This window comes from Simochromis diagramma, unplaced genomic scaffold (assembly GCF_900408965.1).
Source record: "Simochromis diagramma unplaced genomic scaffold, fSimDia1.1 OVJJ01000642.1, whole genome shotgun sequence".
NCBI lineage: Eukaryota > Metazoa > Chordata > Actinopteri > Cichliformes > Cichlidae > Simochromis > Simochromis diagramma.
The window spans coordinates 132525-156329 of record NW_024387518.1 but is presented as its reverse complement, the minus strand read 5'-3'; the positions used below and the strand labels follow the sequence as shown (position 1 = coordinate 156329).

Genomic DNA, 23805 nt, shown 5'->3' with positions numbered 1-23805 from the left:
AAGTGAGTCGTTATTTTCTCCTGATTGTCAAAACACTGTTTTGGTTTTTGAACAATTTTGTGTTCTTTGGAAATGAATGAAAAATACACCAGGCCCTGGCCCTGCTAGTGATGTATAGTGTTTATTCCATTCTTACTACGATCACATAAATCAGCATTAACAGATTATATCCATCATCTGGACAGACAGGATCTGACAGAAGGCTTCACATCGCGATGATGAATACACTGGAAAATAACTGTGTGTTAGTCACAAGGAAAACACAAACTTCCCGCCACGTTTATCACTCCCTCAGAGGAGCAAATCTAACTAATGCATGTCGTTAGGGAAACTTAACATAGACATACAAAATTAAAGTCACCAGAGATTTTTGGCTTAAAAAAATATCACAGCACAAAACAAGTCAAACAGTTTTTCTCAGTAGATTTAAAGCAAAACTGAAATCTTACTTATATTACGGTGCAGCAAAAACTACCCTGGAGAAATAAGTGATGTTGTCACCTGTTTTGAATAGAAGTAGATGAAGAAGTTCCAGTGCTCTAGAGAAGCAGCTGTTATATTCTTTTTTGCTTATGTAGGATCTGAGTAAGACTGCATTTCCTCATTGCCCTGCCTTCTATTCAAAGTGTGGTGTTTTCCATTCAGTAAAAACGGGCTTTCCAAAAACTCTGACAAGTCAACCTGTGGTTTTGAAAGGGGCAGTTTTGTGTCGAATCATCACCATCCTTTGACAGATCATCCACGCATATGTGCGAACATTAATATGACATTGTGTTGCTTAACATACATTTCTATTTTTAGATTTTTTTTTATCTTCAAATGCCTGCTGGTGATTTAAACTCTAAAATTCAAAGAATATTTGCCTTTTCTAAGGGTTTCTACGCTGCCACTGAAAGTCATCTTAGAGAACATGGTCATGTCCTTTATTTCTGCAAATGTGACTTTGATTTCTGGGTATTTGAAGGTTTTAATAACCAAGGAAAATTTTTCATTTTATATAAAATAACTAAATAATAAAATATGGTAGTGTGGTGTGGTTTTGTAGTGTGGAGAGGAAATAAAAAAAGGAACTGTTACTATAAACTACTGTACATTTTATATAATAACTTAGTTAAACTATCTGATATTCATGTTTTAATGACAACAGCTTTGTATGACTAACTGCAAGACCTGCCAATCAAGGCATTCACATCATCAACATACCTTTGTTAAAAAAAAAAAAAAAAAAATCCAGAGTAATCTGTTGTGTATTTAAGTGAAGTGGCTTCTAGCTGTGCTGAAACTTAAATATGAGCCCTATACGATATTTACCAGTGGGATGTATATCAGCTGATATACTGGGCTGTAGATGGTTCCTGCATGCCCCAAGCTCATTTTAACAGATCTGCCAAACAGTCTGAGGATGTGAATACTTTCCTAAGTAGATACTTGATATTAACGTAATGATTCTAAGATTATAACAGTCCATCAGTCACTTTGTCCACCAATGGATTGCAGTTATATTTATTCTTTTCCTGGATAAGAAGCATGTTTTGAACTTTGTGTGTGTTTGTGCATCTTTCATAATTTATTCTTCTCCGTAGACATCCTCCCAGCATGCCGTGCTTCTCGCGTGCTCCTCAGGGCCTTGGTCCTTTTGGGGTCCACCACTGCATAGTCCACACGTGTACGTTGGCCTCGTGCTTGATCCTCGCTGTCTACAGCGTGCTCACTGCCCCCGGTTAAACCTTCTCCAGTGCAGCGTTTCTGGTTGCACAGACACACATTGAGAAAGATTTATATCATTTTTGGGAGTTTGGGTTTTTTTTTTTAGATTATTTACTGGGAAAAAAGAAAATAATCCATTGGTGCCCTCTGGTGGTCAGACAAAATAATCACAGTCAAAATGTATTATTTATATCTGATGACAAATTATTAATTAAATAATGCATATGCTATATAGTATAACAGTAAAAGAAATAAAAGCACATTTAATTGAATGTTATGACTTGTGTGGAATGACAGAGTGAAACAGCGAGAGATGGTTTACCTGTCTGCTTGGTGTTGATTGTCCAGTGTGGAGGTCAAGGTCCAGGTACTCCACCTGCTTGTCATCTCTGGCTCGTCGTAACACAGGGCTGCTGACTCCGCCCTCTGAAGCCCGGTGCATCATAAGTCTCAGAGACTGTAAACGGTAACGTAGAGAGTTTAGTAAAGGAGTTATGAAATCTAGAAGAAAGAAAAAAATGTTAAGACATGATAGAGAGATGGAAGGTACTCACAATCAGGTATTAGAATATATTTCAAAGAAAGAAGGGAAACAAAGCCCCAAATAACAAAACATGAGCCAAATGTTTTCAATATAATAAGAATAAAAGATGAAGAAGAATAAATGGGGGAAAAGAAAGCAAGAATAGTTGGAACATTGTGAAAAAATGGAACAAAACAGGGGAGATGTGTGTGTTTTACCTGCTCGCCGGCACTGAAACTGAGGCTAGAGGTCATCATTGCAACATAGTTGTCATCTGGGTCATCAGAATCAGAGGACGGTGAAGAGCTGTGAGCAGAGCTCGGCGTGACCGTCCGACGACTGGAGGGTCTGTCACACAAACACATAAATATAAAATGAATCTTACATGATGATTTAAGATTAGGTAGTTTTTGCTTTTAAAGCAAAACTTCATCTCAATTTTGCTGACTTATAGATTGTTGGTCAGACAAATCAATCAATATTTATTCTATTGATGGCTGAGTAAAGAAAACTTTTACTTTGTAGTTTTTACTACAGAGTAACTAATTACTGTTAATTAGTATTTATATCTACTGATTCTACTCCATTCTTCTTTTATTAACTTAAATTACAACATCTTGCTGTTGTAAGATGATCTAAAAGTCCTTGTAGTAACCCTTAAGCACCACAGGGTGGCAGTAGATTGCTGCTCAGCTATTAACACATCCTTCCTCTCTCTTACTCTGAAAGCGTTCCAGGCAGTAAATTTGTGTTCTGTAGTTTTCTGTTGACCTCGCAGTAAAAGTGATCATGTCACGCAAACAAACATACCCACGGGTGAAGGTCCGTGTTACAGGCGAGCGCACTGGAGGGGGGACTTCCTGCCAGTCCTGCTGCACTGAAGAGATGTCCAGAGGAGCTGGTTTTACTGGGTGACAAAAGATGGGGAAAAAAGGGCGGCTTTACTTATTACAGTTTGAAATAATGTAAGGTTTAGTTCAAATAGGGGCTGCTTGTTTTCAGGATATGAGAACAAGAAAACTGTATTTCCACTTGTCCTTCCTTTATATCTGTGATTAGAGCTGTTTAGTCAGCAGTAAAAAAAAAAAAAGAGCATTGCATTGTTTATTTTAAGCCTCGAGTTTGAAAAATTTCACAGTTTAACATAAAAAAGTAAGACCTGAGGTCTGATTTTCTAAATATATTCATAGACTTCCTCAGTTGCTGAATCATTTCAAACCCCCTTTTTTTTCAGTTCAGCTGTTGAATTTGGGTGATTTGAGTGAAAACGTGTACTTCATTGTTTTATTGCTGTATTGACCGACTGAAAGCAGGCTGACGCAGACCTGCAGGCTGAGGAAAAAGACAAAGACAGATTGCCATCTAATGTGTGACCCAGCCAGCAGTCACATATATGACACATTTGACAGAAATTTTGCTTTTATCTGGACAAACCACTCTTTGAAAACAACTAAAAACTGTAAATGGTGCCAAAGCATCCTTGTAATACTTTTAATGTTGGCTTTTAATGTTTATTATTGTAATTAAAAACAGAATAAAGTTTTTATAGGAAGTAAAATCAGGTGGGGGATTTTTCCTTGCGTGTCCAGAAACAGTTTCCTGACTGTGAAGATTTTAAAATTTAATGTGAACGTTTCTATAAGCAGCAGCTGGTTCGTGTCGCTGTGTGTGTGGCTGTCGTGCTCTTGTAGTGCAGGCTTGTTGAGCAAAGTGGGAGCAGGTGAATAATTAAAACAAAATGAAATGACAGATATTGAGGGGGTGGGGGGGGGAGAAAGAGTCACCACAGAGGAGAAACAGCCAAGTGTTTCAGGAACAGAAAGTTTAGGGTCAAAGTTTGAAAACTGTTTCATTTTATAAGTGGGTGTATTGTCTTCAAACCACAATTTAAAAGAAAAAAATCAGTTGTCAGCACAAACAACAAAATGTGATTTTACAGAACAAGACAAGCTGAGTAAAAGCAAAAAGAGGAATCATGAAGTGGGAAGTAATTACAAGAAGCTCTGATGGAAAGCCCCTTTCACCAGTGTTTTTCATGGCTTCTAAGGTTCAGATGTTTTACTGCATTTACTTGCTTCAGTAGATGCATCAGCTTCTGCTGGTGTGATTACACTTGTACACTTTGAATCATTTTTTAAAGCTTCTTTTACGTCTTCCACCTCTGCTGGACTGTTCGCTGATCATGCAAAATGTTTACTTTTTGATGATTAGCAAATATTTTAAATCTAGAATTTTAAATATTTGGCAAAATTTTGATTTTTCTATTTGTTTTCATTATTATTCAGCCATATCATTTTAATATTGTCTTAAATATCAAGAGAAAACTAAGTGTTGATGTAAATGTGTGTTATAGTTTGTACCTTTTGTTTTATTTGTCAGCTCCTCAGGAGTTTGGCTCTCATTTCTGTCCACCGGCTGATTGGCACAAACCCCTGCAGAGACACGCAACACCGCAAAACAGATGGCATTTACCAGAGAGTGCTGTAACAGCAACTCAGCTAATGCTACATCAATGCTTACTATGAACAGACAGAATCTGGTTTTTAAACTCTAGTTCATTTCCTTAGAAATATGCTTGTGGTTATTTAGGTGAATTTTACAAATCACTAAAATGCTTGAAAATACAAAATATTTTAAAGGGAACATTATTTAATTCAACGTAAGGAGTTTTTCTTTTTTTTTTCTTTTTTTTCTTTTTTTTTTACATCAAGGCTCTGTTACAGCTTCCAGCTCTCACAGTAGAATGATACTAAATTTAACACAAAACTTAATTTCCCACTAAGTTTCCGCTAACCTCTCCGTTGTGGTTTCAGGTTGCGGTGGATCGGAGGGGGCACGGCTTCTTGTTCGCCTCCAGCAGAAGTGTTCATGGTATTTCTCCTGAGCGGCGGAGTGAGAGGAGCAAGGGGAGTCAGGGCGGAGTTACGGAAACCCATGTGCGCAGGGGGAGGCACCTGCCTCCCGAGAGATGCCATGTCAGTCATGACAGTGGTGGGGTGTGTAGGAAATGAAGATGTCAGAGGGGTCATAGGGACGTAGTTGCCTTCTTGGAGCTGGGCAGAGGGGTCTGAGGGTGGAGGCACTCTGGAAGAAGAATAAAATTAATCAGAAATTAACGTTACTGAATTGTAAATTCCAATTTCAAATGTCCCAGATGTTCTTTTCATCACAGCATTGGCTGTCATTAGGTTTATTAAATCAATCAAATTTATTGTCACGTCACATTACTAGTACATTGGTACAGCACATGTGAGGGAAGTAGTTACTAATAGTTATAAGTAGTTCCTTACATGTGAGGTGATGTTAGCTTGTGTTTTAGTCCAAAGATTAAAGGTGCCTTTTGTAACAACTCTCTGAAAATTTTGATTGACATCAAGCCACCACCAGGGGTTAGTGTTTTATCAGCAGGTGTGTGGTTTTTTTTCAGTGTGTGTTTGCTTGGGAGGCTTTTATTTGTTAATAAAGACTGCTATTTAACAAAGCAGTCTTTATGACTTGCTTTGTTAAATAAAGGTTACATCAACTCCTTGCACCTTGAACTGTGTTCATCTTCATTTGATAGCTCTTCAACACAATACAAAGATGTTTTTGAAATATTGTCATAACAGTATTTTTTTTCACATTAAGTTGTTTGTGTGTCTGTGCGTCTTTGATTGATAGTCTACTAAGGGCTCATGAACTATGTAAATGTGCCAGATGTGGCCAATTCATCCACTTGAGTACTACAAAGTAAGGGGCAGCCTATTAGAAGAAAGTGGGATTTCACGAAGTGGGATCTTAAAGAGAGAGGACCTAAAACAGCTTCATCGTGCAGATGACAATTTGAGAGGCTGATTTTAAGAAAGAAATCTTTATTTTACGTGTCGTAATTCTTACAGACCTGGGTGCAACCGGTGGCTCAGAGGTGGCAGCGCTCATGGGAACGTAATTTTCATCCACATCATCATCTTCAGAACAGACACTACCCAGAGGGACCATGCCTTTGTTAAACTGAGAAAGAACGGATCAAGAATGCAAGTGATTTTCATTGTAAAATTATAAATCCATGATAAAACAGAAAGAGATAAAAGATAGAATAGTCGTTCAAAGTTAACATTTATTTTATTTTGGAGGTTTCAACTTACAAAATAGCTGTTGAAGCTCTCACTGAAATCAAACATGCTTGCTCTGTCAGACAAAGACCGAGGGATGTAAGAAGAGTCGCTACCTGAAACAGAAAGTATTGAGACAAAATCCATGAGTAGCTCAATCCTCTGTTCAATGATAACAGACAAATTTGTTTTGGCTTTCTATTTATTTGTTTCTTGCTGGTTTTTGTTTTTTGTCTACAGATGTGAAAGTGAAAGTGATTTTCTTTCCAATGGCAAAGCTCTTCCAGTAAACTGCCAACTACTTGTATACCTTTGCAGATCGTAGACTTCTGCTGACACGCATTTACACAAACAGCATTTGTACAGTGGGTTTGACCAAATGTGAAACTGAATACGCATGGTGGGTAATCTAAGAAGGTGGGACAACCACATGCATGAAATAACAAGTCTGAGCTTGCATGAATCTATCTTAGATATACTTGAAAGCAGCTGTTTCTTTATGATGGAAACTTCATAGAACTGGAAAGAGAAATGTGGATTAAAAAAAAACAAAAGAAAAGAAATCTCCTTGTGCTGTTGTTGGGCAAAGTTCACGTTTGATTAATGAATCAAATTATGGAGCAATCATGCACAAACAGTTTCAGCTGTAACAATATAATCCCTCAGAACTGCTAGCTCTGCACAACAAAGCTTCTTAGCTCTGCATAATCTCCCTCAGGTACGAGGTTTAAAAATCAGATGGCAAACAGTGATTGCAGCCTCCTAAAAAGATTTAGCATTGAACTGAGTACAACATTAATGTGCATGAACTTGTCTCTGAATATTACTAAGTAGGCACAGCTGGTACCAGAAGGTGTTCTCATGTGAACCAGTTTGCATTAGTTTGCACCTTTTATGGGATTATTACTCTGAAACTGACACTTTGGTGATTAAATTAATGACAAATGTAAAATGGTAAAAATGTTAGTGGTTGGTGTTTTAGAAGTGTAGAGAAAAATGCTATCTCAATAAAATTCATGAAGAACAAGAACATTGTCTTCTGGTTTGAAAAATGAATCCAGTGACGTGCATTAAAGCTGCGTTATTTTTAATAACTAGCAGGGCAATTAGTGGTAAAACAGCCTGACTTGTTTGTTGAAATAAGGGAGGTCCATCTCTATCTCTCTGAATACAGCATTAAATTTATGTTCAACTGATGAAAAAAAAAGCATGAGATCACAAACGTGCAGTCTTCCGTAGGGTTTCAGTCATATCTACATCTCACTCCTCATATCAGGTTTCAAAACACCAAAAGAGCCAGCAAATCCAGAAGTGACATCACAGTAACTTTGTTTAGAGCAACACATTTTAAAACTGTTTAGTTTTAAAAGTCAGCTACAATAAAACATAATGAAACCTGGATCATTACAAGTTTGCATAATGGCAATTAAAACAAAAAGATCTGAAGAACCAACTGAGAATTACCATCCAACGCTGTCAGTCTCCAGATTCATAAAGTCTCTTTTACGTCACAAGTTTCCTGCAGCAGCAATAAAACCTTAATGAACCTGCTGTGTAAAACCTACCCTGCTTTAAATTGCAGCCTAAGTTACATACAGCTGATTAATATCCACTAAACATGGTACACATGGAAAAGCATTTTGGCAGCTAAATCAATGCCTTACACTGGCACTGATTTAGTTGAAGTTCTACAGCTAGAACTTATAGATTGGCTTAGCACAAGGACTATAAAATGTCAAAAACAGCGAGCCTGGTTGAATCCAAATGCAGCATGGAACACACCGGCCAGAAGGTCGACTTGTTTTGACAACAACCACATTTTTAGAGCTATTGTTATTGTTATAGCCCGAACATGTGGATACCAGATAAGAGATAACTAGATCAAGACTTCTGCTGGTCACTATATAAGACTGAAGAAAAGAAAATGTGTAATCAATGCCAGCTCAAACTGACAGCTCAGTGGGACTCAGATTGCAGACAGACAGAAACATCTTCTCGTCTGTTATTTGCACATTATGTTTATTCATATTCAGGTGTTGTGTGTATTGACGTTAATCAAGAGGAAATAAAATGCATCAACTGGCATCTCAAAGGCTCCTTAAAGAACTCCCTAAATCTGATTTGTTGAATGTGTGAAAAATAAAAAATCTAATGAATGAAATGTTGGTTTTGGCATTGAAATCTGAAGGATTATTTGTTTGAATTATCAATGTCAGGACAGTATTGTCTCCTTACTTGTATGCATGCATCCTGGTGTAGTGACGGTGTTGCTCCTTGGCAGATGTCCTCCTCCATCCACACTCTCATCCCTCCTCTCTGGCTCTGAGGCAGTTCGGGGGAGTGTGGCAAGCTTTGAGCTTTCTCCTTGGGCTGCAATGCCAGGAGGTTTTGGTGGGCGCGGAGGAGGAGTTGGGGTGGAGGCATGAAGCTCTGCTTGGGTTAGGGAGTCCACACTAGGGGTAGAAGATGGGCGGCGAGGGGGTGGTGGTTGTGAAGTGCATACTGGACGTGGGATCTGGTAACCACTAGTGGTGGATGAGTGTGTGCTTGGATGCACATTGGAGTGCACGTTATCACTGAGAGGTATTGCTACTGGACGAAGGTGAAAATCCAGGGAGTGCTTTCTGGGATGCGGAGAGGGGTGACAGCGGGGTCTGCCAGCTCGATTCTGGGAGTCAGGGGTTGTGCTGGCATCTAAAGACTGGCTGAGAGGGCTCGACATTGCAGTGACTGTCCAAGGGACCACTCTAAAGCCAGAAGAAGAGGAGGAAGAGGAGTAGGATGGATTTGGAAGGCTGCTGGGGAGGAGGGAAGGAGAGGAAGAAGAAGAAGAAGAGGAGGAGGTTGCAGAGGGAGGCGGGTAAAGGTTGTCATTGTAGTCAGTTTCAAGAGATGTGGATGACCCTAAAGGAGCCCTACAAAAAGAAAGAGAGAGATATCAACAAAAAGACTTAAATAAAAAGAGTTTGTTTTTTCTTTTTCTTTTTTTCCTTATGAAGTTGTATAGTTTATCTGTTTATTTTGGTCAAAAACAAAGACGAATAAAATAGAAAGGTTTTCTTTGCATTAAAATTATTGTTGAATTTTCCCATCATAGTCCACTCAAGGCTTTGGGTTCAAACCTCAACAACTAAACGTGTCTGGAAAGATCAAACATTTTCCAACTGAGGAGGAAAATAGGTTTTATTGTGCTGTTCTGAGGAACTCTCCCATGAAGTTTCATGAAGTCAACCTTTTCCGTGGGTGTGATCCAAGATAAATCTCAAATCCCCTTTCTTAGAGTCAACACGTCTGAACCTGTAACTCTGGTAGTTTAGCTGATTTATCTTCAGCTGGTTCTCTTTAGTCTGAACTGGAGTGGAACTGGAGTCAGAGTGGAAAAGTTTTTTTTGCATTTTTAGGATTTTGTTTTGAGCAATAATATGACTAAAACAAAAACTAACTAGATATATTAAACAAAGCTTGCAGATCTGACAGGCTGTCTTTTATAATTCTGTTTTCTATCATTGTGTTTTTATTAGTTTTGTTAGAGTTTAAGTATAGATTCTGGACTCATTTTGGCATTTTAACTCAGTTTTTACAGAAACCGCAAATCTTTCTATGAGGTTAAAATTTTAGCGAAACTCTAAAGGCTTCAGAAGACGTCTAAAGTTAATTCGCTGCTCTGTTACCTTAAATGATATTGCTAACAACAGGATTTATTAACACATTAGGAATTCTGAGTATACCTTCAAAGTTAAATAACTTAATTAATGCAAAAAGACTTCTGGGTGCATAGAAATCTATGGGAAAATGGCCATAAGATCCCTTAATCTATGACCTTCAGTAGTTTCCTGATGAGTTTAGTGTCTCGATCGTGAGTTTCAAGTGATACTGAATGGAAGATTAACTTGTAGATTATGGTCCTAATGCACTGAAGTAGAAGAGGATGATGAAGCTGGGAATTTTTTACTCAGTTATTGACAAGTCATTTCGTGAGCAATGGCCCTCAATTGCACAATCATGTCCCCTCATACATTCGCGATGTCTAGTTAGAAAACCCTAACAATATTGTAATTGTATACATACAATATACTATATATACAATATCCATCAGGTTTGTTTCAAGTGTTCTGTATCTCGGTTTTTTCATCCACTACATGTTGGAGATATTCCATCTATGACATGTTTGCTTATTTAATTAAAGTTAAATCTTCAGAAAAATATCGTCCTATGATATTTTAAAACTATCCTTAAAAGAGGATTAAATTGTTTACAGACAAATTCACCAGATAACCTTTACTAAGTAGTTGGAAATCATTTAGACTTAGGTGAAAAAAAAATCTGGCCGTAACCTATTGTAACTTAATCTATCTTAATTGAGATGTAGAGTTTGCCAGGCATGGATTAAGCCTGAACCTCCTAGAAAACATGTTTGGTCTAAGACTAAGCTGGGAAAATGAGCTTTAAGACATTAATGACTAGGCTTTTTTTTTTTGTCTTATTGTATCTTTGTGTTCATTTATTTACCTGATGTGACTCTGGCATTGTGATAACCACAGGTAATCCTCCTCTGAATTCCGGTCAGGCTCCATGTGCCGCACACTCACCGGGTCATATGGTGGTGGGACTAACCCTGTCATCGTAGAGATGGTGGTGGTGTGACTGACTGGGGTCATAGATGTTGCAGAGGTGGAGGAGGAGACAAGAGGTCTTTCTGGAACTGTACAATGAAAGAAAATAAATCAGCTAATTCAGGAATTAAAAACCTTATAGACAATCTGTTCAAAGGTCCCAAAGCTCAGCCAGTATTTGTCATGTCAGTTTATTAGGCACGCCACTTCAATACTTTTAATGCATATTTTACCAGCAGTTTGTTATTCTTCCTGTTGTGCTGAAGTGCATTTTATTGAAATGCTACCAATATATTTATTATTTATATGTTATATATTAACATACATTTGTTGATTATCTGAGCAAAACATTGGAAAACCTTAATAAACTGGAGTGTGGTGCAGTATTGATGATGCAAAAACTATATTGGCATTACTGTGTTTGATTGCATTACAATAGATGTTTAGTAAAGCGGTGACTTACTTCATGTGTGAATTTACAGAAGCTCTTTTACATGTTTTTTTCTATAACTTTAATCCTAAAGAGATCTATGTTAATTACAAAGAAACCATTGATTTTACAGTCAACATATGGAAAAAAAATAACTGATTTGTTGCATTGTATCATATCAAATTTATATCAAAAAATCAAATTTATATTTCTTATATCAAATTTATTCAGAATATGAAACCTCTGATAAAACATCCATCTATTATAAACACAAATAAGACTGTTTAACTCAAAGGATCCATTTCACGTGTGAACACAAAGTTCAAATGTACAAGGGAAAGCTGCCATAACAATATCATAACATTTATATTGTTTAAATGTATTGCTGTACAGGTCTGAGTCAATGGCAGCCACAATCGTGAAGGCATACTTGTCTACTTTTCTTTATGCATGTTCTCTCCTCCTCCTACTTTTCACACTGACTCAACCACAGCCCACGCAGGCAAACATCCACTTCAAATGCAAAACAAGAAAGGTACACGGAGCATTTTTCACTTGTCTAATAATTGGATATCTAGCATACCATCATCAGTAGGGTTGAAGCCACAGAGCAAGCAGATGGATGTCACCCAGCGGTTCATGTCCTCTTCAGACTCAGCCACCAAGTACCAGATCCTCTCTTCTGTCCTGAGGTCAAAAACAAAGCTGCTCTCTAGCTCCTTTTTTGTGAAAGAAAGGCCAGCATCCACCTGACGGAGAGGCAGAAATGGAGCAGACTTGTTACTGTCAAACAGTCAAGCAACCCTTAGGATTTATTAAGTGTAAGTGTTTACATAGTTGAGTATCTATGTACATAATATACACACATTCAATTGGCATTTAACAAACAAAAAGAATCTGAAAGAAAAATAAATAAATTATGAGATGTGATCATAAAGTTCCCTGTGTCTCTCAAAAAGTGAAAAAAATCATACCTAATTTAAATTTGGTCAATCTTCCCCTATGGGCCGTCGAGTCCCAACACACATGCATGTTTGGATTGCATCTTAGAAGACACTCAGGCATGCGGATTTGTAATTTCAAACTTTCCCAGAAACAAAATATCACAGTCCGTGTCAAAGTAATTCAACCGTTATGCTAATGATCACTGGCCCAACAGCAATTTTTAATCAAAGTGTCCCCAATGTCCAGACCTGAATTGATTGCACCAGGTCAGGAACACAACAATGATCTATTTTCTGACAATCCCAAGGTTGTGCGCCAAGAATTCGTCCCCTGTGGACAGACTATCAAAGTTCGACTTTACTGCAATGTTCCGATGTGTCAAAGGAAGATCATTCAGCAGAAACCACCTTAAATAAACCACATTTTATGCTGCACACAAGACATGTGTGGCCATGCCAACACAATCTTTTTAGTATTATTACCAAACCAATGTTAGTGTTGTGACATTCACAGTGTGTGATTCGGTGTAATCTAATAATTAGTAGTTCTGTGCTACAAGTCTTGCACTGCTCAAAGAAAGAAACTTGAAAAGAAGATCAGTCAAAGTTGAAATAAGAGAAACTTTCTCTTTTCTCATAAAGAAAATTCAGGAACTGATTTTATTACCAAAATCTGTGTTGCCACACTCTCTCTTTATTTTGCAAATAAGATCATATTTACAAAAAAAAAAATGTTTAAAGACATAAATCCAACATTAGGTGAGATAGTAATATATCTGTCATCTCACCTGTTCGCACAGATTCAGATTGATGTTCCTGATTGGCCGACGGGAATGCGGGTTCTTGTAGTATTGCAGAACGTCCGGCTCTCCGCTCAGTCGACCGCTTCGCAGCACAAACCAGCGCCTCTTCCAGGCCTAGAGAGAGTAAAAGATTTATTACTAAAAAAGGTTTTTATGTGTAAAAATAATCTCAGGACAAGATGCAAGCACTCAACCCCTGTGTGCCAACTGCTGAGATCTTTTTGAGACTTTTGCTTTGGACTTTGAACTTCAGTCTTCTTCCTGAGTGAGTTATTGATTATATGAAGTTTTTTTTTTTTTCTGTCCTTCTTCCGTTACACAAACTCATTAAACGCAATACTGTTGTCTTCCTCCATGTCCTAAGTTTCACACTTCAGTGAATTTGAATGCTAACTAAACATCACACACGCCTACGTCCACTGAACTGCTAAATGTTTGACACTTGTCTCCGGTCGTTTGGCATCAGGTGTTGGGCATTACAGGTAGGGTCTATCTCCAACAAATGATCCACAGGAAGGCATCTCACACTTCAGACATGACTCACAACCGGTGCGTTTGCGCCATTAGTGTGTAGGCAGAGTGTGAAAGAGAAGTCATGATAATTTTTTAAAGGTGTGAAGCAGAGCATAAATAAGGATTTAAATTTCATAACAGTACAGGGACACGTGCATGCACAGTTTCACATTCAGAGCTCAGGTTTTCAGTTTAAAGAAACCTGAGATTTTTCTTACAAAGGTTGAACAAATGCCATTTAAAACACAGGAACAAGTTTTATGCTTCTGTTTAAGAGGCTGCATACAGTATATGTGTGTGTATGTTTTTGTGTTGGTCCGACAAGCTAAATCCATCCTTTCTGATCCTCATGAACTATTTCTCAACAAAATAAAATGGACTCCTCGGGCCTGAGCCTCAGTGGGAGTTTATGTGTTTGTGTGCTTGTTTGATCAAAGCGCACAGTAATGAATGGCAAAACACATTTCACCCTTTTTTTCTTCAAACCCAGACAGGAAAAGGAAATAGCTGAACAGGAAATGCCGGTGGGAGATGGCAGTATGAGCATGTGTTTATTGACTGTCTCCCTCGAGCTGTTTGATGATCTGCTGGGTGCTGGGGAGATAAAAGCAGCAACATGGCAGAACTAGTATGAAAATACTTTTTGATTCTTTCTAATTAAAGTAACAGGAACAAGCTGCAGCGGAATGGATCACTCACCAGCATGGCCTGCAAAATCCTTTTTAAGTGCCTGGTAACACAGGCTATTACTAGAATAAGTCATGATGGAGCAACCAGATTAAGAAACACACTAGTTTTAAAGGGATAAAAAGGTAGTCAAATTTTAATGTTGTTATTATGCAATAAGTACTTCTTTTACAACTTGACATGCAAACTTCAACAAGTTCAACATTGTACGAAAGCGTTTGTTTGTCAAACTAAATTGGTGTTCAGTTTGGACTTGATTTTATGTACTGACTCATTGGGTTTCTTTATGTTTTTAATTTAAAAGAATTAATATATTTAATAATATAATTATAATAAAATACAGTGATTTACGACCCTTAATAAACACTTGATCATTAGTTTCATGTGATTCTGAAAAAATAAAAAAAAGATTTTAGGCTTGTAAATTATGATCATTGGCCTTCAATTTTGTCAGGTGGTCCTGAGCACTTTTGAAGTCTTGTTAGAAAACCCATTTATTTTTGATGTACAGTCTATGGTTTTGTTATACAAGTTCATAACTTATTTTGCCTACCAAGTTATTGCATTTCTTTAGACTTTTTTATTTAAAACTTTTATTTAAAATTTTAATTAGAAGAAAAAACTCACTTCATTATTGTCTTCATGTTCATGATTTTTTTTCAGTGGCCAAAAAGTGTGTTTGGTGTTTTGTTTTATTTTAAAGATGTGACTCTCAATAATCAGATACCAAAGTATCAAAAATACTATTCTTATTCCAGTTTGTGAAATACTGTTTTCTTTTTTAATTTTGCTTTGGATTTTTTCACCTGACATCACAGAAATGAATAAAAGTTTTCCTTTGGTATTATTGCCTTGACTCACTGACAATTTGATGTCCTGTAGTAATGGTTCTTTTTTGAAGGTTGGAAAAGTCAGCAGGTTGTTTGTCAACATGCATTTCTACTTATTGCGCTAGTATATCCTTGTACTTGTATGCCTACAAACACCCTCTTTTTTCTTGCATCCATTGGGTCAGCTGAACTTTGATTTACCCCACATCATGCCTGCCATGCAGTGACAGGTCTAGGGCATCATTCATTTTGCTTTCTTCTGTTCCACAGTACAAGAGATAAGACTGTCTCCATGTCTTTGTAAGGTTTTACAAATATGAGATTTTTTTCTTCTTAATAAAAGGAAATCTATTGTGCTCATTTCTAAATTAATATTTTTTATTCTTGTACTCTAGAGTAGGTTTGCATGGTTCCAAGCTCAAAACACTTCTTATTTATCCCTTCTGTCATGGTCCCTGTGCCCCGCTGGTCAATCCTCTATTGGGCAATATGTTTGTGGTTTGTTTGCTCTCTCGCTCTCGCCCTCTCTCTCACTCTCTCTCTCTCTCGCCACGGCGATGCTCACTGCGGGCTCCCGCTGCTGGCCCACACACCTGCTCATCACCACACCGGCCGCTGATCCCAGCTGATTACTGCACTACTTAGATGGCGAGTCTGCACTAGTCTTCGCTGGATCGTTGAGCTATCAGTGTCAGTCAGACTTGTGTTTCTGCTAACCTGTACTTTGAGAATTTCTTATAATTATCCTGCTAACCCGACGTTTTGTGTGTAGATCGTTTTTGGAACCCGATGCGGAGAGGAGTGATTGAGGGGGAACATTTTTGTACAGAAAGTGTGGAACACCCTTCTCCAACCCTGTTTCCCACGGACCCTGGCGACCCGGACCCGTTTCCCCTGCACGTTGTATATAGCCACTTGGTGTATGTGTTCACTGTAAATAAACGCGCTGTCCTTCGCTTAAAGGAAAACCCTGGCCTGCGCCTGAGTCTCTTTCGGAAACCTTATCACCTTCCTCTTTAAGCCAACTTTCTTCAGATTGGCTGCTGATCAGAAGAAGAAAAAAAAGCTTGAATGGCGGTGGGTGGGGCTTTTTGCTCACAGTCCCAGCTGTGTGGCTAAGATGACCATATTAGGTATGCATGCTACTATGCTAAGGCTACTATACTAAGGCCAACGGTAGGAAAGTAACATGTCTAAGACCAACATTTAGAGCATTCTGAAACATCTGTTCTTCACTCACATAGATTACTTTCCACATTTGCTGATTTCACAATTTGGACAGTCCATTCATCGTCCTCTTAGTTGCTGATCTGATGAAAAAGATCAAATTTTAAGCACAATGGCAACCAATTATACATTTCCTCACATATTTTATTTATTTGGAACTGTACTTCTACTTTGCTATCATCACCAAGACAGTGGTCAGAACAGACACACTAACAATTACTGATATTCTTTGTGCCAGTTTATACTTTTGTTCCTATATTTAAGATCCCAAGTGTAACCTCTATGGACAACATTTATTCTGAAACATTTATAGCATTACCTTTGATCTGTGTTTGTTGCCTATGTCCACTGTGCACTGTGCATTTCCTCTCTATCACCTACAGCTCCCATGCAGCGGCCTTATATCCACCTAAAGTAATAAAGATAACCTCTTTTCCTTTAACAGCTTCTTTCCTCCTCTCCTTTCATTTGGTTTCTTTCTTTGACCTTTGACCTCAGCAGGAAAAGGGCACAATGGATCTAAAATAACACTTCCTCCATCCTGTCTCCAAGCCAAAATTAACACCAGACCTGAATAACAATATTCCTGCTGTTCAGTTCCTCATCTTCTCATCTGTAATCCCTAATCTTCTCATTCCTTTTAGTGCTGAGCTCTCATAACTGCAAACATGTGACTTTAAAACACTTTCTGTTTGTTTGCAGTCACTTGCAGACAGTTTCATTTATGAAAAACTAAAAAAAAAAAAACCTGACTAAATTATTCTAAAATGCTTTATTTCAACGTAAACAAAAATTAGATGAATAATATTTTTAACATGCCTGTAAATGAATATGCTAAGAAGCTAGGCTCCTCAGTTTCCTTCATAGATTTTAGAGGTTTTAAATGGAAACACATTTGCGTCCTTTTTTAAAATCTATCTAGCTTGGTGTCATTTGCCAAATTTTGGAGATGTCTGCTTTCTTTTAAATATAATAGAACTAAATTACATGTAAAACATCAGCAGCAGCACTTCTTACCACAAATCAGACCCAGTTCCTCAAAAATATATTTTAAAAAACTTCTAGAGAACAGTTTCATGAAGGAACTGTTTTCTCTCTCCTGAACTGCACCTTTTAACTGTATGACTGTACAGAAGGAAGTGTACATCTACAACCCACTAATAGAGGTCCTGGCTTATGATTCGTGTAACAGGATGTAAACACTGGTGGCCCCGCTTCCACGCACTGTCCCTTTCTATGATGCAATGTTAGTTAGCTTCAAGTTTTTTTTGACTGGCATATTTATACAAATTATTTCTGAAAGTATTTGAATTTGATGTTTGGGGGGTAAACAGTTCATTTCAAGATACGATGAAATAAGATTATTTTGTGCTATGGAAGTGAAACAGTAGGTACCAGGATGGATCGATGACTTTGACCAATAGCAACTTCATTCTATTAGTTGTTCAGAATTTCCTCAGATGGTCTTTGAAGTGTCACGCTGGGAAGAAGTTAAGCTTAGATTGCAAAGGAAAACATTACAAGAGATAATTGGTGGTAATTTTCCTGTTTACGTTTGCTTTCTAATCCAGATAAATATGCCTTAACTGTATTTCAGTGTGGTCCTTTTCTTCACTCACTGGCTTCGTTTTTTAGTGGCGCTTGTCACCCATGTCCAGTGTTGGGCAAGTTACTTTGAAAAAGTAATTAATTCTTAAAAAGAGTAACTGAGTTAGTAACTAAGTTACAAGATTCTAAAAGTAATTAATTACTTGAAAAGTAACTGTTACGTTACTTTAAAAATAATGTTTAGCCCTCTGGGGTCCAGGGTACAATTGGCCATTTTTAACTACTTTTGATTTTCCCTCCACATTTCACCCTTAAAAACTGTTTACTTTGCCTTGTTTGGTATCATTCTTTTCAGCACAACCTCACGTGTCTGAATTTACAGTTATGTTTCCATTTTGACATACTGTATTAACACAACTGATCTAAAATCAGACAAAAAACATAAAATCTGAGCAGAAAAAGTTATATTTTTTGCTGTAACAACCACAAACATGTTTAATGAATCATATTTCATAACTTTAAATGCAAATATAAATTGTCAATTTTAAAATCATATGCACAAGTTTTGCAAACAACAAAGTTATTTGCAGCCATTTACCTTTTACCTTGATTTTCTAAATAACCATTTCAAACTATTTACATAACAACAGGCTGTTCTTCATTCAATAAGATGCCACACAAATTATTTGTGCCACTCAAAAAAATAATTTCTGTCCACTATAAAGGAGAACATCACAGCCTGATACCTGCAGGTCTGACAGCAGCAGGTGTATCACTCCTGTTTCTACCTGGAGACAGCAGTCGCCTCATTGTTCTGACACACAACACAAAACTATCCACAGCACTACACACTAACTACACACTGCAAACACACTAAACATCACAAATCTCTCAACATCTCAAGACTCGCTCTCTCTCTTTTTCTGCTGTCTTTCTCTCTCTCTCTCTCTCTCTCTCTCTCTCTCTCTCTCTCTCTCTCTCTCTCTCTCGCTCTCTCACCGTCACTCCTAAAACTTCCCCCTCTTCCTAAACAACCAAATGTCATGTTGCTATATCATTTTTGATTGGTCTACTTGGTACATTTTTCCACCAACACAAAAGGGCTGTTTTTTGTTTTGGTCATAAGCAGAGAGTGCTTGCTAGTGCTGTCCTCAGACAGTAAACATGATGAAAAAACACTGTGTATATATTGTTGATCGTGACTATCAACACAATTTAAAAACTGGTATATATCTCCTTGTTGCTTTGTCATCTTAAAGTGGTCATGTGATTGGCTTACCACGACTACTTTATTCTTCCTCAGCCAAACAGCAGAACTCATGCGATTGTTTTGTCCACTAGCTACACTTCTTATGCCAAAAAGAAATCGTCAACCAGAAAGTGATTGCCGTCCGCGGGAGCATGCGCAGCTGCTTAAAGCTGTAGCGTCCAGATTACGTTCAGCTACTTCCATGCAACTGATATAAGATGCGGTAAGCTGAACACAGCTTCAACCGTCTGTTTGTTGACAAATAGTAACGAGACCGTACCGCATTTTCTTGTTAGTAACGGCAACGACGTTGTAACGATAGAAATAGTAATTAGTTAGATTACTCATTACTGAAAAAAGTGACTCCGTTGGTAACGCCGTTACTTGTAAGGCCGTTATTCCCATCACTGCCCATGTCATTCCCAGATCTCAATATTACTAGCAGAACCAACAAGGAGAAAAGAAAGAAATTAGAATTGCCCCAGAGAGCATGTCCTCAGCTAAGGTCAACGCCCCATCTCACAGCTGTAAACACAGTGATTCAGATCTGCTTCCAAATAAAACAGTTCCTCCTTTGCCCATTTAAAGCCTAAAGTTTCATACACTGAACAAATGTTAGGTATAGGACCCAAATTAGAGTGAAACAGAATTAGCTTTTTTATGTGGCTTTGCTGTATTTCATTTAAGTCATAGGTTAAGAGTTTTTCAACTTGGAAAACTGAAATCATGAATAACTCTAGGGCTCTCGAGGTGAAATGTAACATTTCAGGTGCACCATGGCTGACTGATCTTGTAGCATCCAGCTGTGCATTAATCGGATGCAACCGCATAATGGAGTGGAATAAATGTCAAATATAAGAGCCATTCACACCAGCAATTTAGATAGATCATTGTATCCCATTATCTTACCGAGTGCCATAAATGCTACATACTTTACAGGCTGTGGCTAAGTAACGTTCAACTCTGTGGGTGCTGCTGAGTGGTGTTTGAGCATCTGTGGTGCTGGGACGCATGAAATCAGAGCTCTTCATTCAAACCTTTTCAAGGCAAGGTTTTGAACTTGTCTGTAGAGCACCATTGCTCTGATGGAGAGCAGGACTTTTGGAGGTATCCACACTGTGATATATATCCAAGAGAGGGCCTCTGCAGAGCCAACTCTTTCTTCAACTGTGTTTGACCTTCTGTGTGTGTGTGTGTATGTGTAAAACATGTGTTATTGTACTCAAGGTTTCAAAATTTACGTCATCATTATCCCTGGTTTGCTTCCAGAGTGTGTGTTCGTTTGTGTGTGTGTGTGTGTGTGTGTGTGTGTGTGTGTGTGTGTGTGTGTGTGTGTGTGTGTGTACGTGTGTGTGTGTTCGTGTGTTTTCAAATCTTCTAAATCTTCAGGAAGGCCCTCATCGTCCAACCAGGCATAGCTGAGTGTAATTGGTTTATTACATAACGTACACACAGCTTTCAACAGAGCAGGGAGTGTGTGACGAAGTACACTCCATGAACTTTACCCACTATACATGAACACACACACACAAACTGTCTGCTTCTTCCATTATAGGGGACTGTGTGTGTTTGTGTGCTTAAGTGTGAGTGTGTTGATATTAGAGGCACAGCTGGCCATGCAGCGCTTCTTTGCACACATTTCATTGTATATACCATCATGACTGAATATATACACAGACTCAACAATGGTCTGTCTGTTTGGAGCAACTTTCTTTTTCTTGCCGTCTCGCCTCTCTGCGTCTTCGTCTCTTGTCTTCTTTTCCCTTTTCCTCCAGCTCTTCTTCTTTGATTCCAATGGATTTGTACGGTCTCCTTCATTTTAAACAAGCAGTAAGAAAGTGCAACTGCAGCACTCCACTTTCTTTGAAATCTGATTGTTCCCTCCTAAAAAACGTTCCCTGCTGCGATGGGTCTATCGATGTCAGCTAAGAAGAATTAAATTGAAGTCTGCCTAATTAGTGCTGGCACAGTTTCTCTGTGCTTTTCGCCGGCCTTTTAGTGATGCTCTGCTTCAGCTATTTCTTCAGAGGGCCCGTGTTCTCACGTAAAAAGTTGCTGGTTCAAATCTGGAAATTGTTCAGCTTTCCCTGAGCAGATTCTGGTATTGAAGGCAGCTTCACTTCCTATCACTTTTTCTTCTGACCTATTTTTTTATCCTTCACTTTCCGTGCACACACACAAAGACAGAGAGAGAGAGAGAGGGGGGGGCAGGAGGAAAGGAAAACATGTGATAATAGGAGAGGAAGAGAGAGCACAAGAATGAAAGAGAAACACAGAGAAAGGCACACCAAACATTTTTTTAGAAATGGAAAGAATAAAACATCAAGGGAAAATATGGAACGGAGAGATGAGATTAGCTCAACTCACTGGTAAGGCATGCCAAGTATGTGGTGCATGCATGTGATCCTAACTGCCTAAGCTGCTTCTTTACTGGAATAAAGCAGCCAGTGGTGCAACTGGACACACCAACTTGCATGAATTCATGAATCCATCCTTCCACTTATTCTACATAGTGAAGGAGAATACAGGAAAAAACAAAACTGGTCCAAGTCTCTGGTATTCATTACAGGCACAGTGCCACGTTGTCAGGTTTGGGATTTGAAAAATGCTAAATAACATTTTTGTGGCTTACATGTAATTAGAAACAGTTGTTCCTTTTGACAGCAGCTAGAACTGTACACTTCGTTCATTTTACATGTTTATCAGATTACAAGTTACATTGCAGCAATTTTGTAGCTCATCTTTAAGTTAGTTATGTTTCCAATGACAAGTTGTATAACAGTCAGTTTGTAGGGCTAATATATCAGCTAAGGATCAGCCTTGTTGACTGAGTTTTATCCGTTTTAAATAAACTTTATTAATACCAGTGGCTGGTATTTATCTGTGTCACATCTTTGTTTTTGTTTTTTCAAAGATAATGGGATTAATGATGAACATTGTTGGGTTTATTCATGTAACAATGTATGCATTTTACATAAATTTATAGAGAAAGGACTCAAAAATAAATTGTCTTACAATATAATACAAATACAAAACAGCTACAGATTTCACTTTAAGGATATTGACTGCTGTGCTAGCTGTAATTAAAAGTCTGCATATTTACTGAAATAAACAAACAGCTAGCTTGCATGCTAATATGCTAACTGTAGTAAAAATATTGTAGCTGTGCTAAAAATATAGCATACAATCAAGCTGTTTTTCTTTTTCTCTAGATTTAGCTTGTGTATTAGCTGTATTCTGAATGGGGTCAAATAAATAATGTGTGAATTCTCATTTTTTAGAAATAAAAATTCATCCATTCGTTTATTTTCTTAACTGCAAATCCAGTTCACGGTCATGGTGGTGATGGAGCCTATCTCAGCTGTCTTAATGTGAAGGATGGTGTAAACCATAGACAGTTTTGTAGAATTACAAATAATATTCTCTGTATTTTATAATGTGGTACTACAAAGTCAAGTAGCATTACAGTGTTGCTTCCTGTCTAGTTGACAGCTGTGTTAGGATGGATGTTTTTTATTGTTTTATAATCAAGAGTGTGTAACTGTAGGAAATGACTCACTGTGTAAACACTGATGAAACTGAGACAAATCTTTAAACTTAATTAAATGCTACAGAGACAAACCTCCATGAACAGTTGGTAATACTTCTGCAGTTGTACTCCTGATTAAAAATCTTTGTACAGCTTTAGGATACTTCATATATCCACACTGGACATCACAAAGATGAGTCATATATATATACAGAACATATGCACAGTTTTTTGTATGTTTCATTTTTTCAAAATGTTTCAAATTCAAATAAAATACTCACATAGCGCCTCAGTTTTTTCTCTGGGGGTGACTTTCTCAGCCACCCTTCACACACCACGTCCCCTGCTCCGCTCATCCCGATGCCAACAAATATGGCTCCAGCAGCGCTTCTTTAATTATCAATTAACCAATCAGATGGACCTCAGTTGATCAGGATGCCAGTAATGTGTCAAAGCAGGCAACCATTCAGTTGATCACCATGAATTTCCAACAGTCAAGTACATTTAACCAATCGAATGTCACATAGGTTCATTAGTCCTTTCAGTAAGTCTTCTTTTTTGTTAACAATGATCAAATCCAACCAGATTTGAGATCAGCTGCTTTGGCTTTAAATCGGTAAACAAGGCATCCAAGCTTCACACCAGTCTGAGATCCAGTCAGTTGATCTGTACATGTGCAGGTCAGGCTTCCACTTTGTCAATCAGACTTTTAATAAGTTAAGGTTTCCAGTCTGTTTTTAAGTAAAATCCTGCTGTAATAAATCAGTTGAGCAGTTTCTATCCACACATGGAAGAGCTTCTGTTCACCCGTCGACGCCTGAGTCACACCTCCTTTTGAGAAAGCTTCAACTTCCCAGCAGTCACTCTTCCCTCCCTCCTCCCTCCTTTCTCTCACTCTCTCGCTTTTTGTGGTTGTGCGATGACTGAACACAATGCCTCAGCTCGGACATTCCTGCTCTCCTCTCCACCCTCTTTTCCCTCCTCCTCCTCCTCACTCCTCCCATTCTCCTCCTGCTCTGTGTAACAGGAAACTCCCCCTGTGGATATGGATGCAGTTTTTTTTGGGAAAATGTGCGAGGGAAAAGGAATATGTCTACTTTAATATAAAGTG

The 23805-nt window shown here is 38.1% G+C and overlaps 1 protein-coding gene across 2 annotated transcripts; it reads right to left on the bottom strand.

Annotated features, from left to right (window-relative positions):
• Window positions 1-99: 99 nt before the first annotated feature.
• LOC120725859 (GRB2-associated-binding protein 1-like) lies at window positions 100-23592 on the bottom strand. 2 transcript variants are annotated; one of them, XM_040018912.1, is made up of 14 exons: window positions 22976-23592; window positions 16382-16451; window positions 13097-13225; window positions 11948-12113; window positions 10831-11023; window positions 8557-9236; window positions 6355-6437; window positions 6111-6220; window positions 5025-5314; window positions 4591-4662; window positions 3041-3137; window positions 2449-2578; window positions 2030-2164; window positions 100-1746 (listed from the first exon to the last, which is right to left on the bottom strand). In XM_040018912.1, the coding sequence occupies exons 2-14, from the start codon at window positions 16397-16399 to the stop codon at window positions 1561-1563; spliced, it is 2289 nt and encodes a 762-aa protein (XP_039874846.1). In that variant the 5' UTR covers window positions 16400-16451; window positions 22976-23592; the 3' UTR covers window positions 100-1560. The 2 variants fall into 2 exon arrangements, with proteins under 2 accessions (XP_039874846.1, XP_039874845.1); XM_040018911.1 differs by lacking the exon at window positions 16382-16451.
• Window positions 23593-23805: the final 213 nt, after the last annotated feature.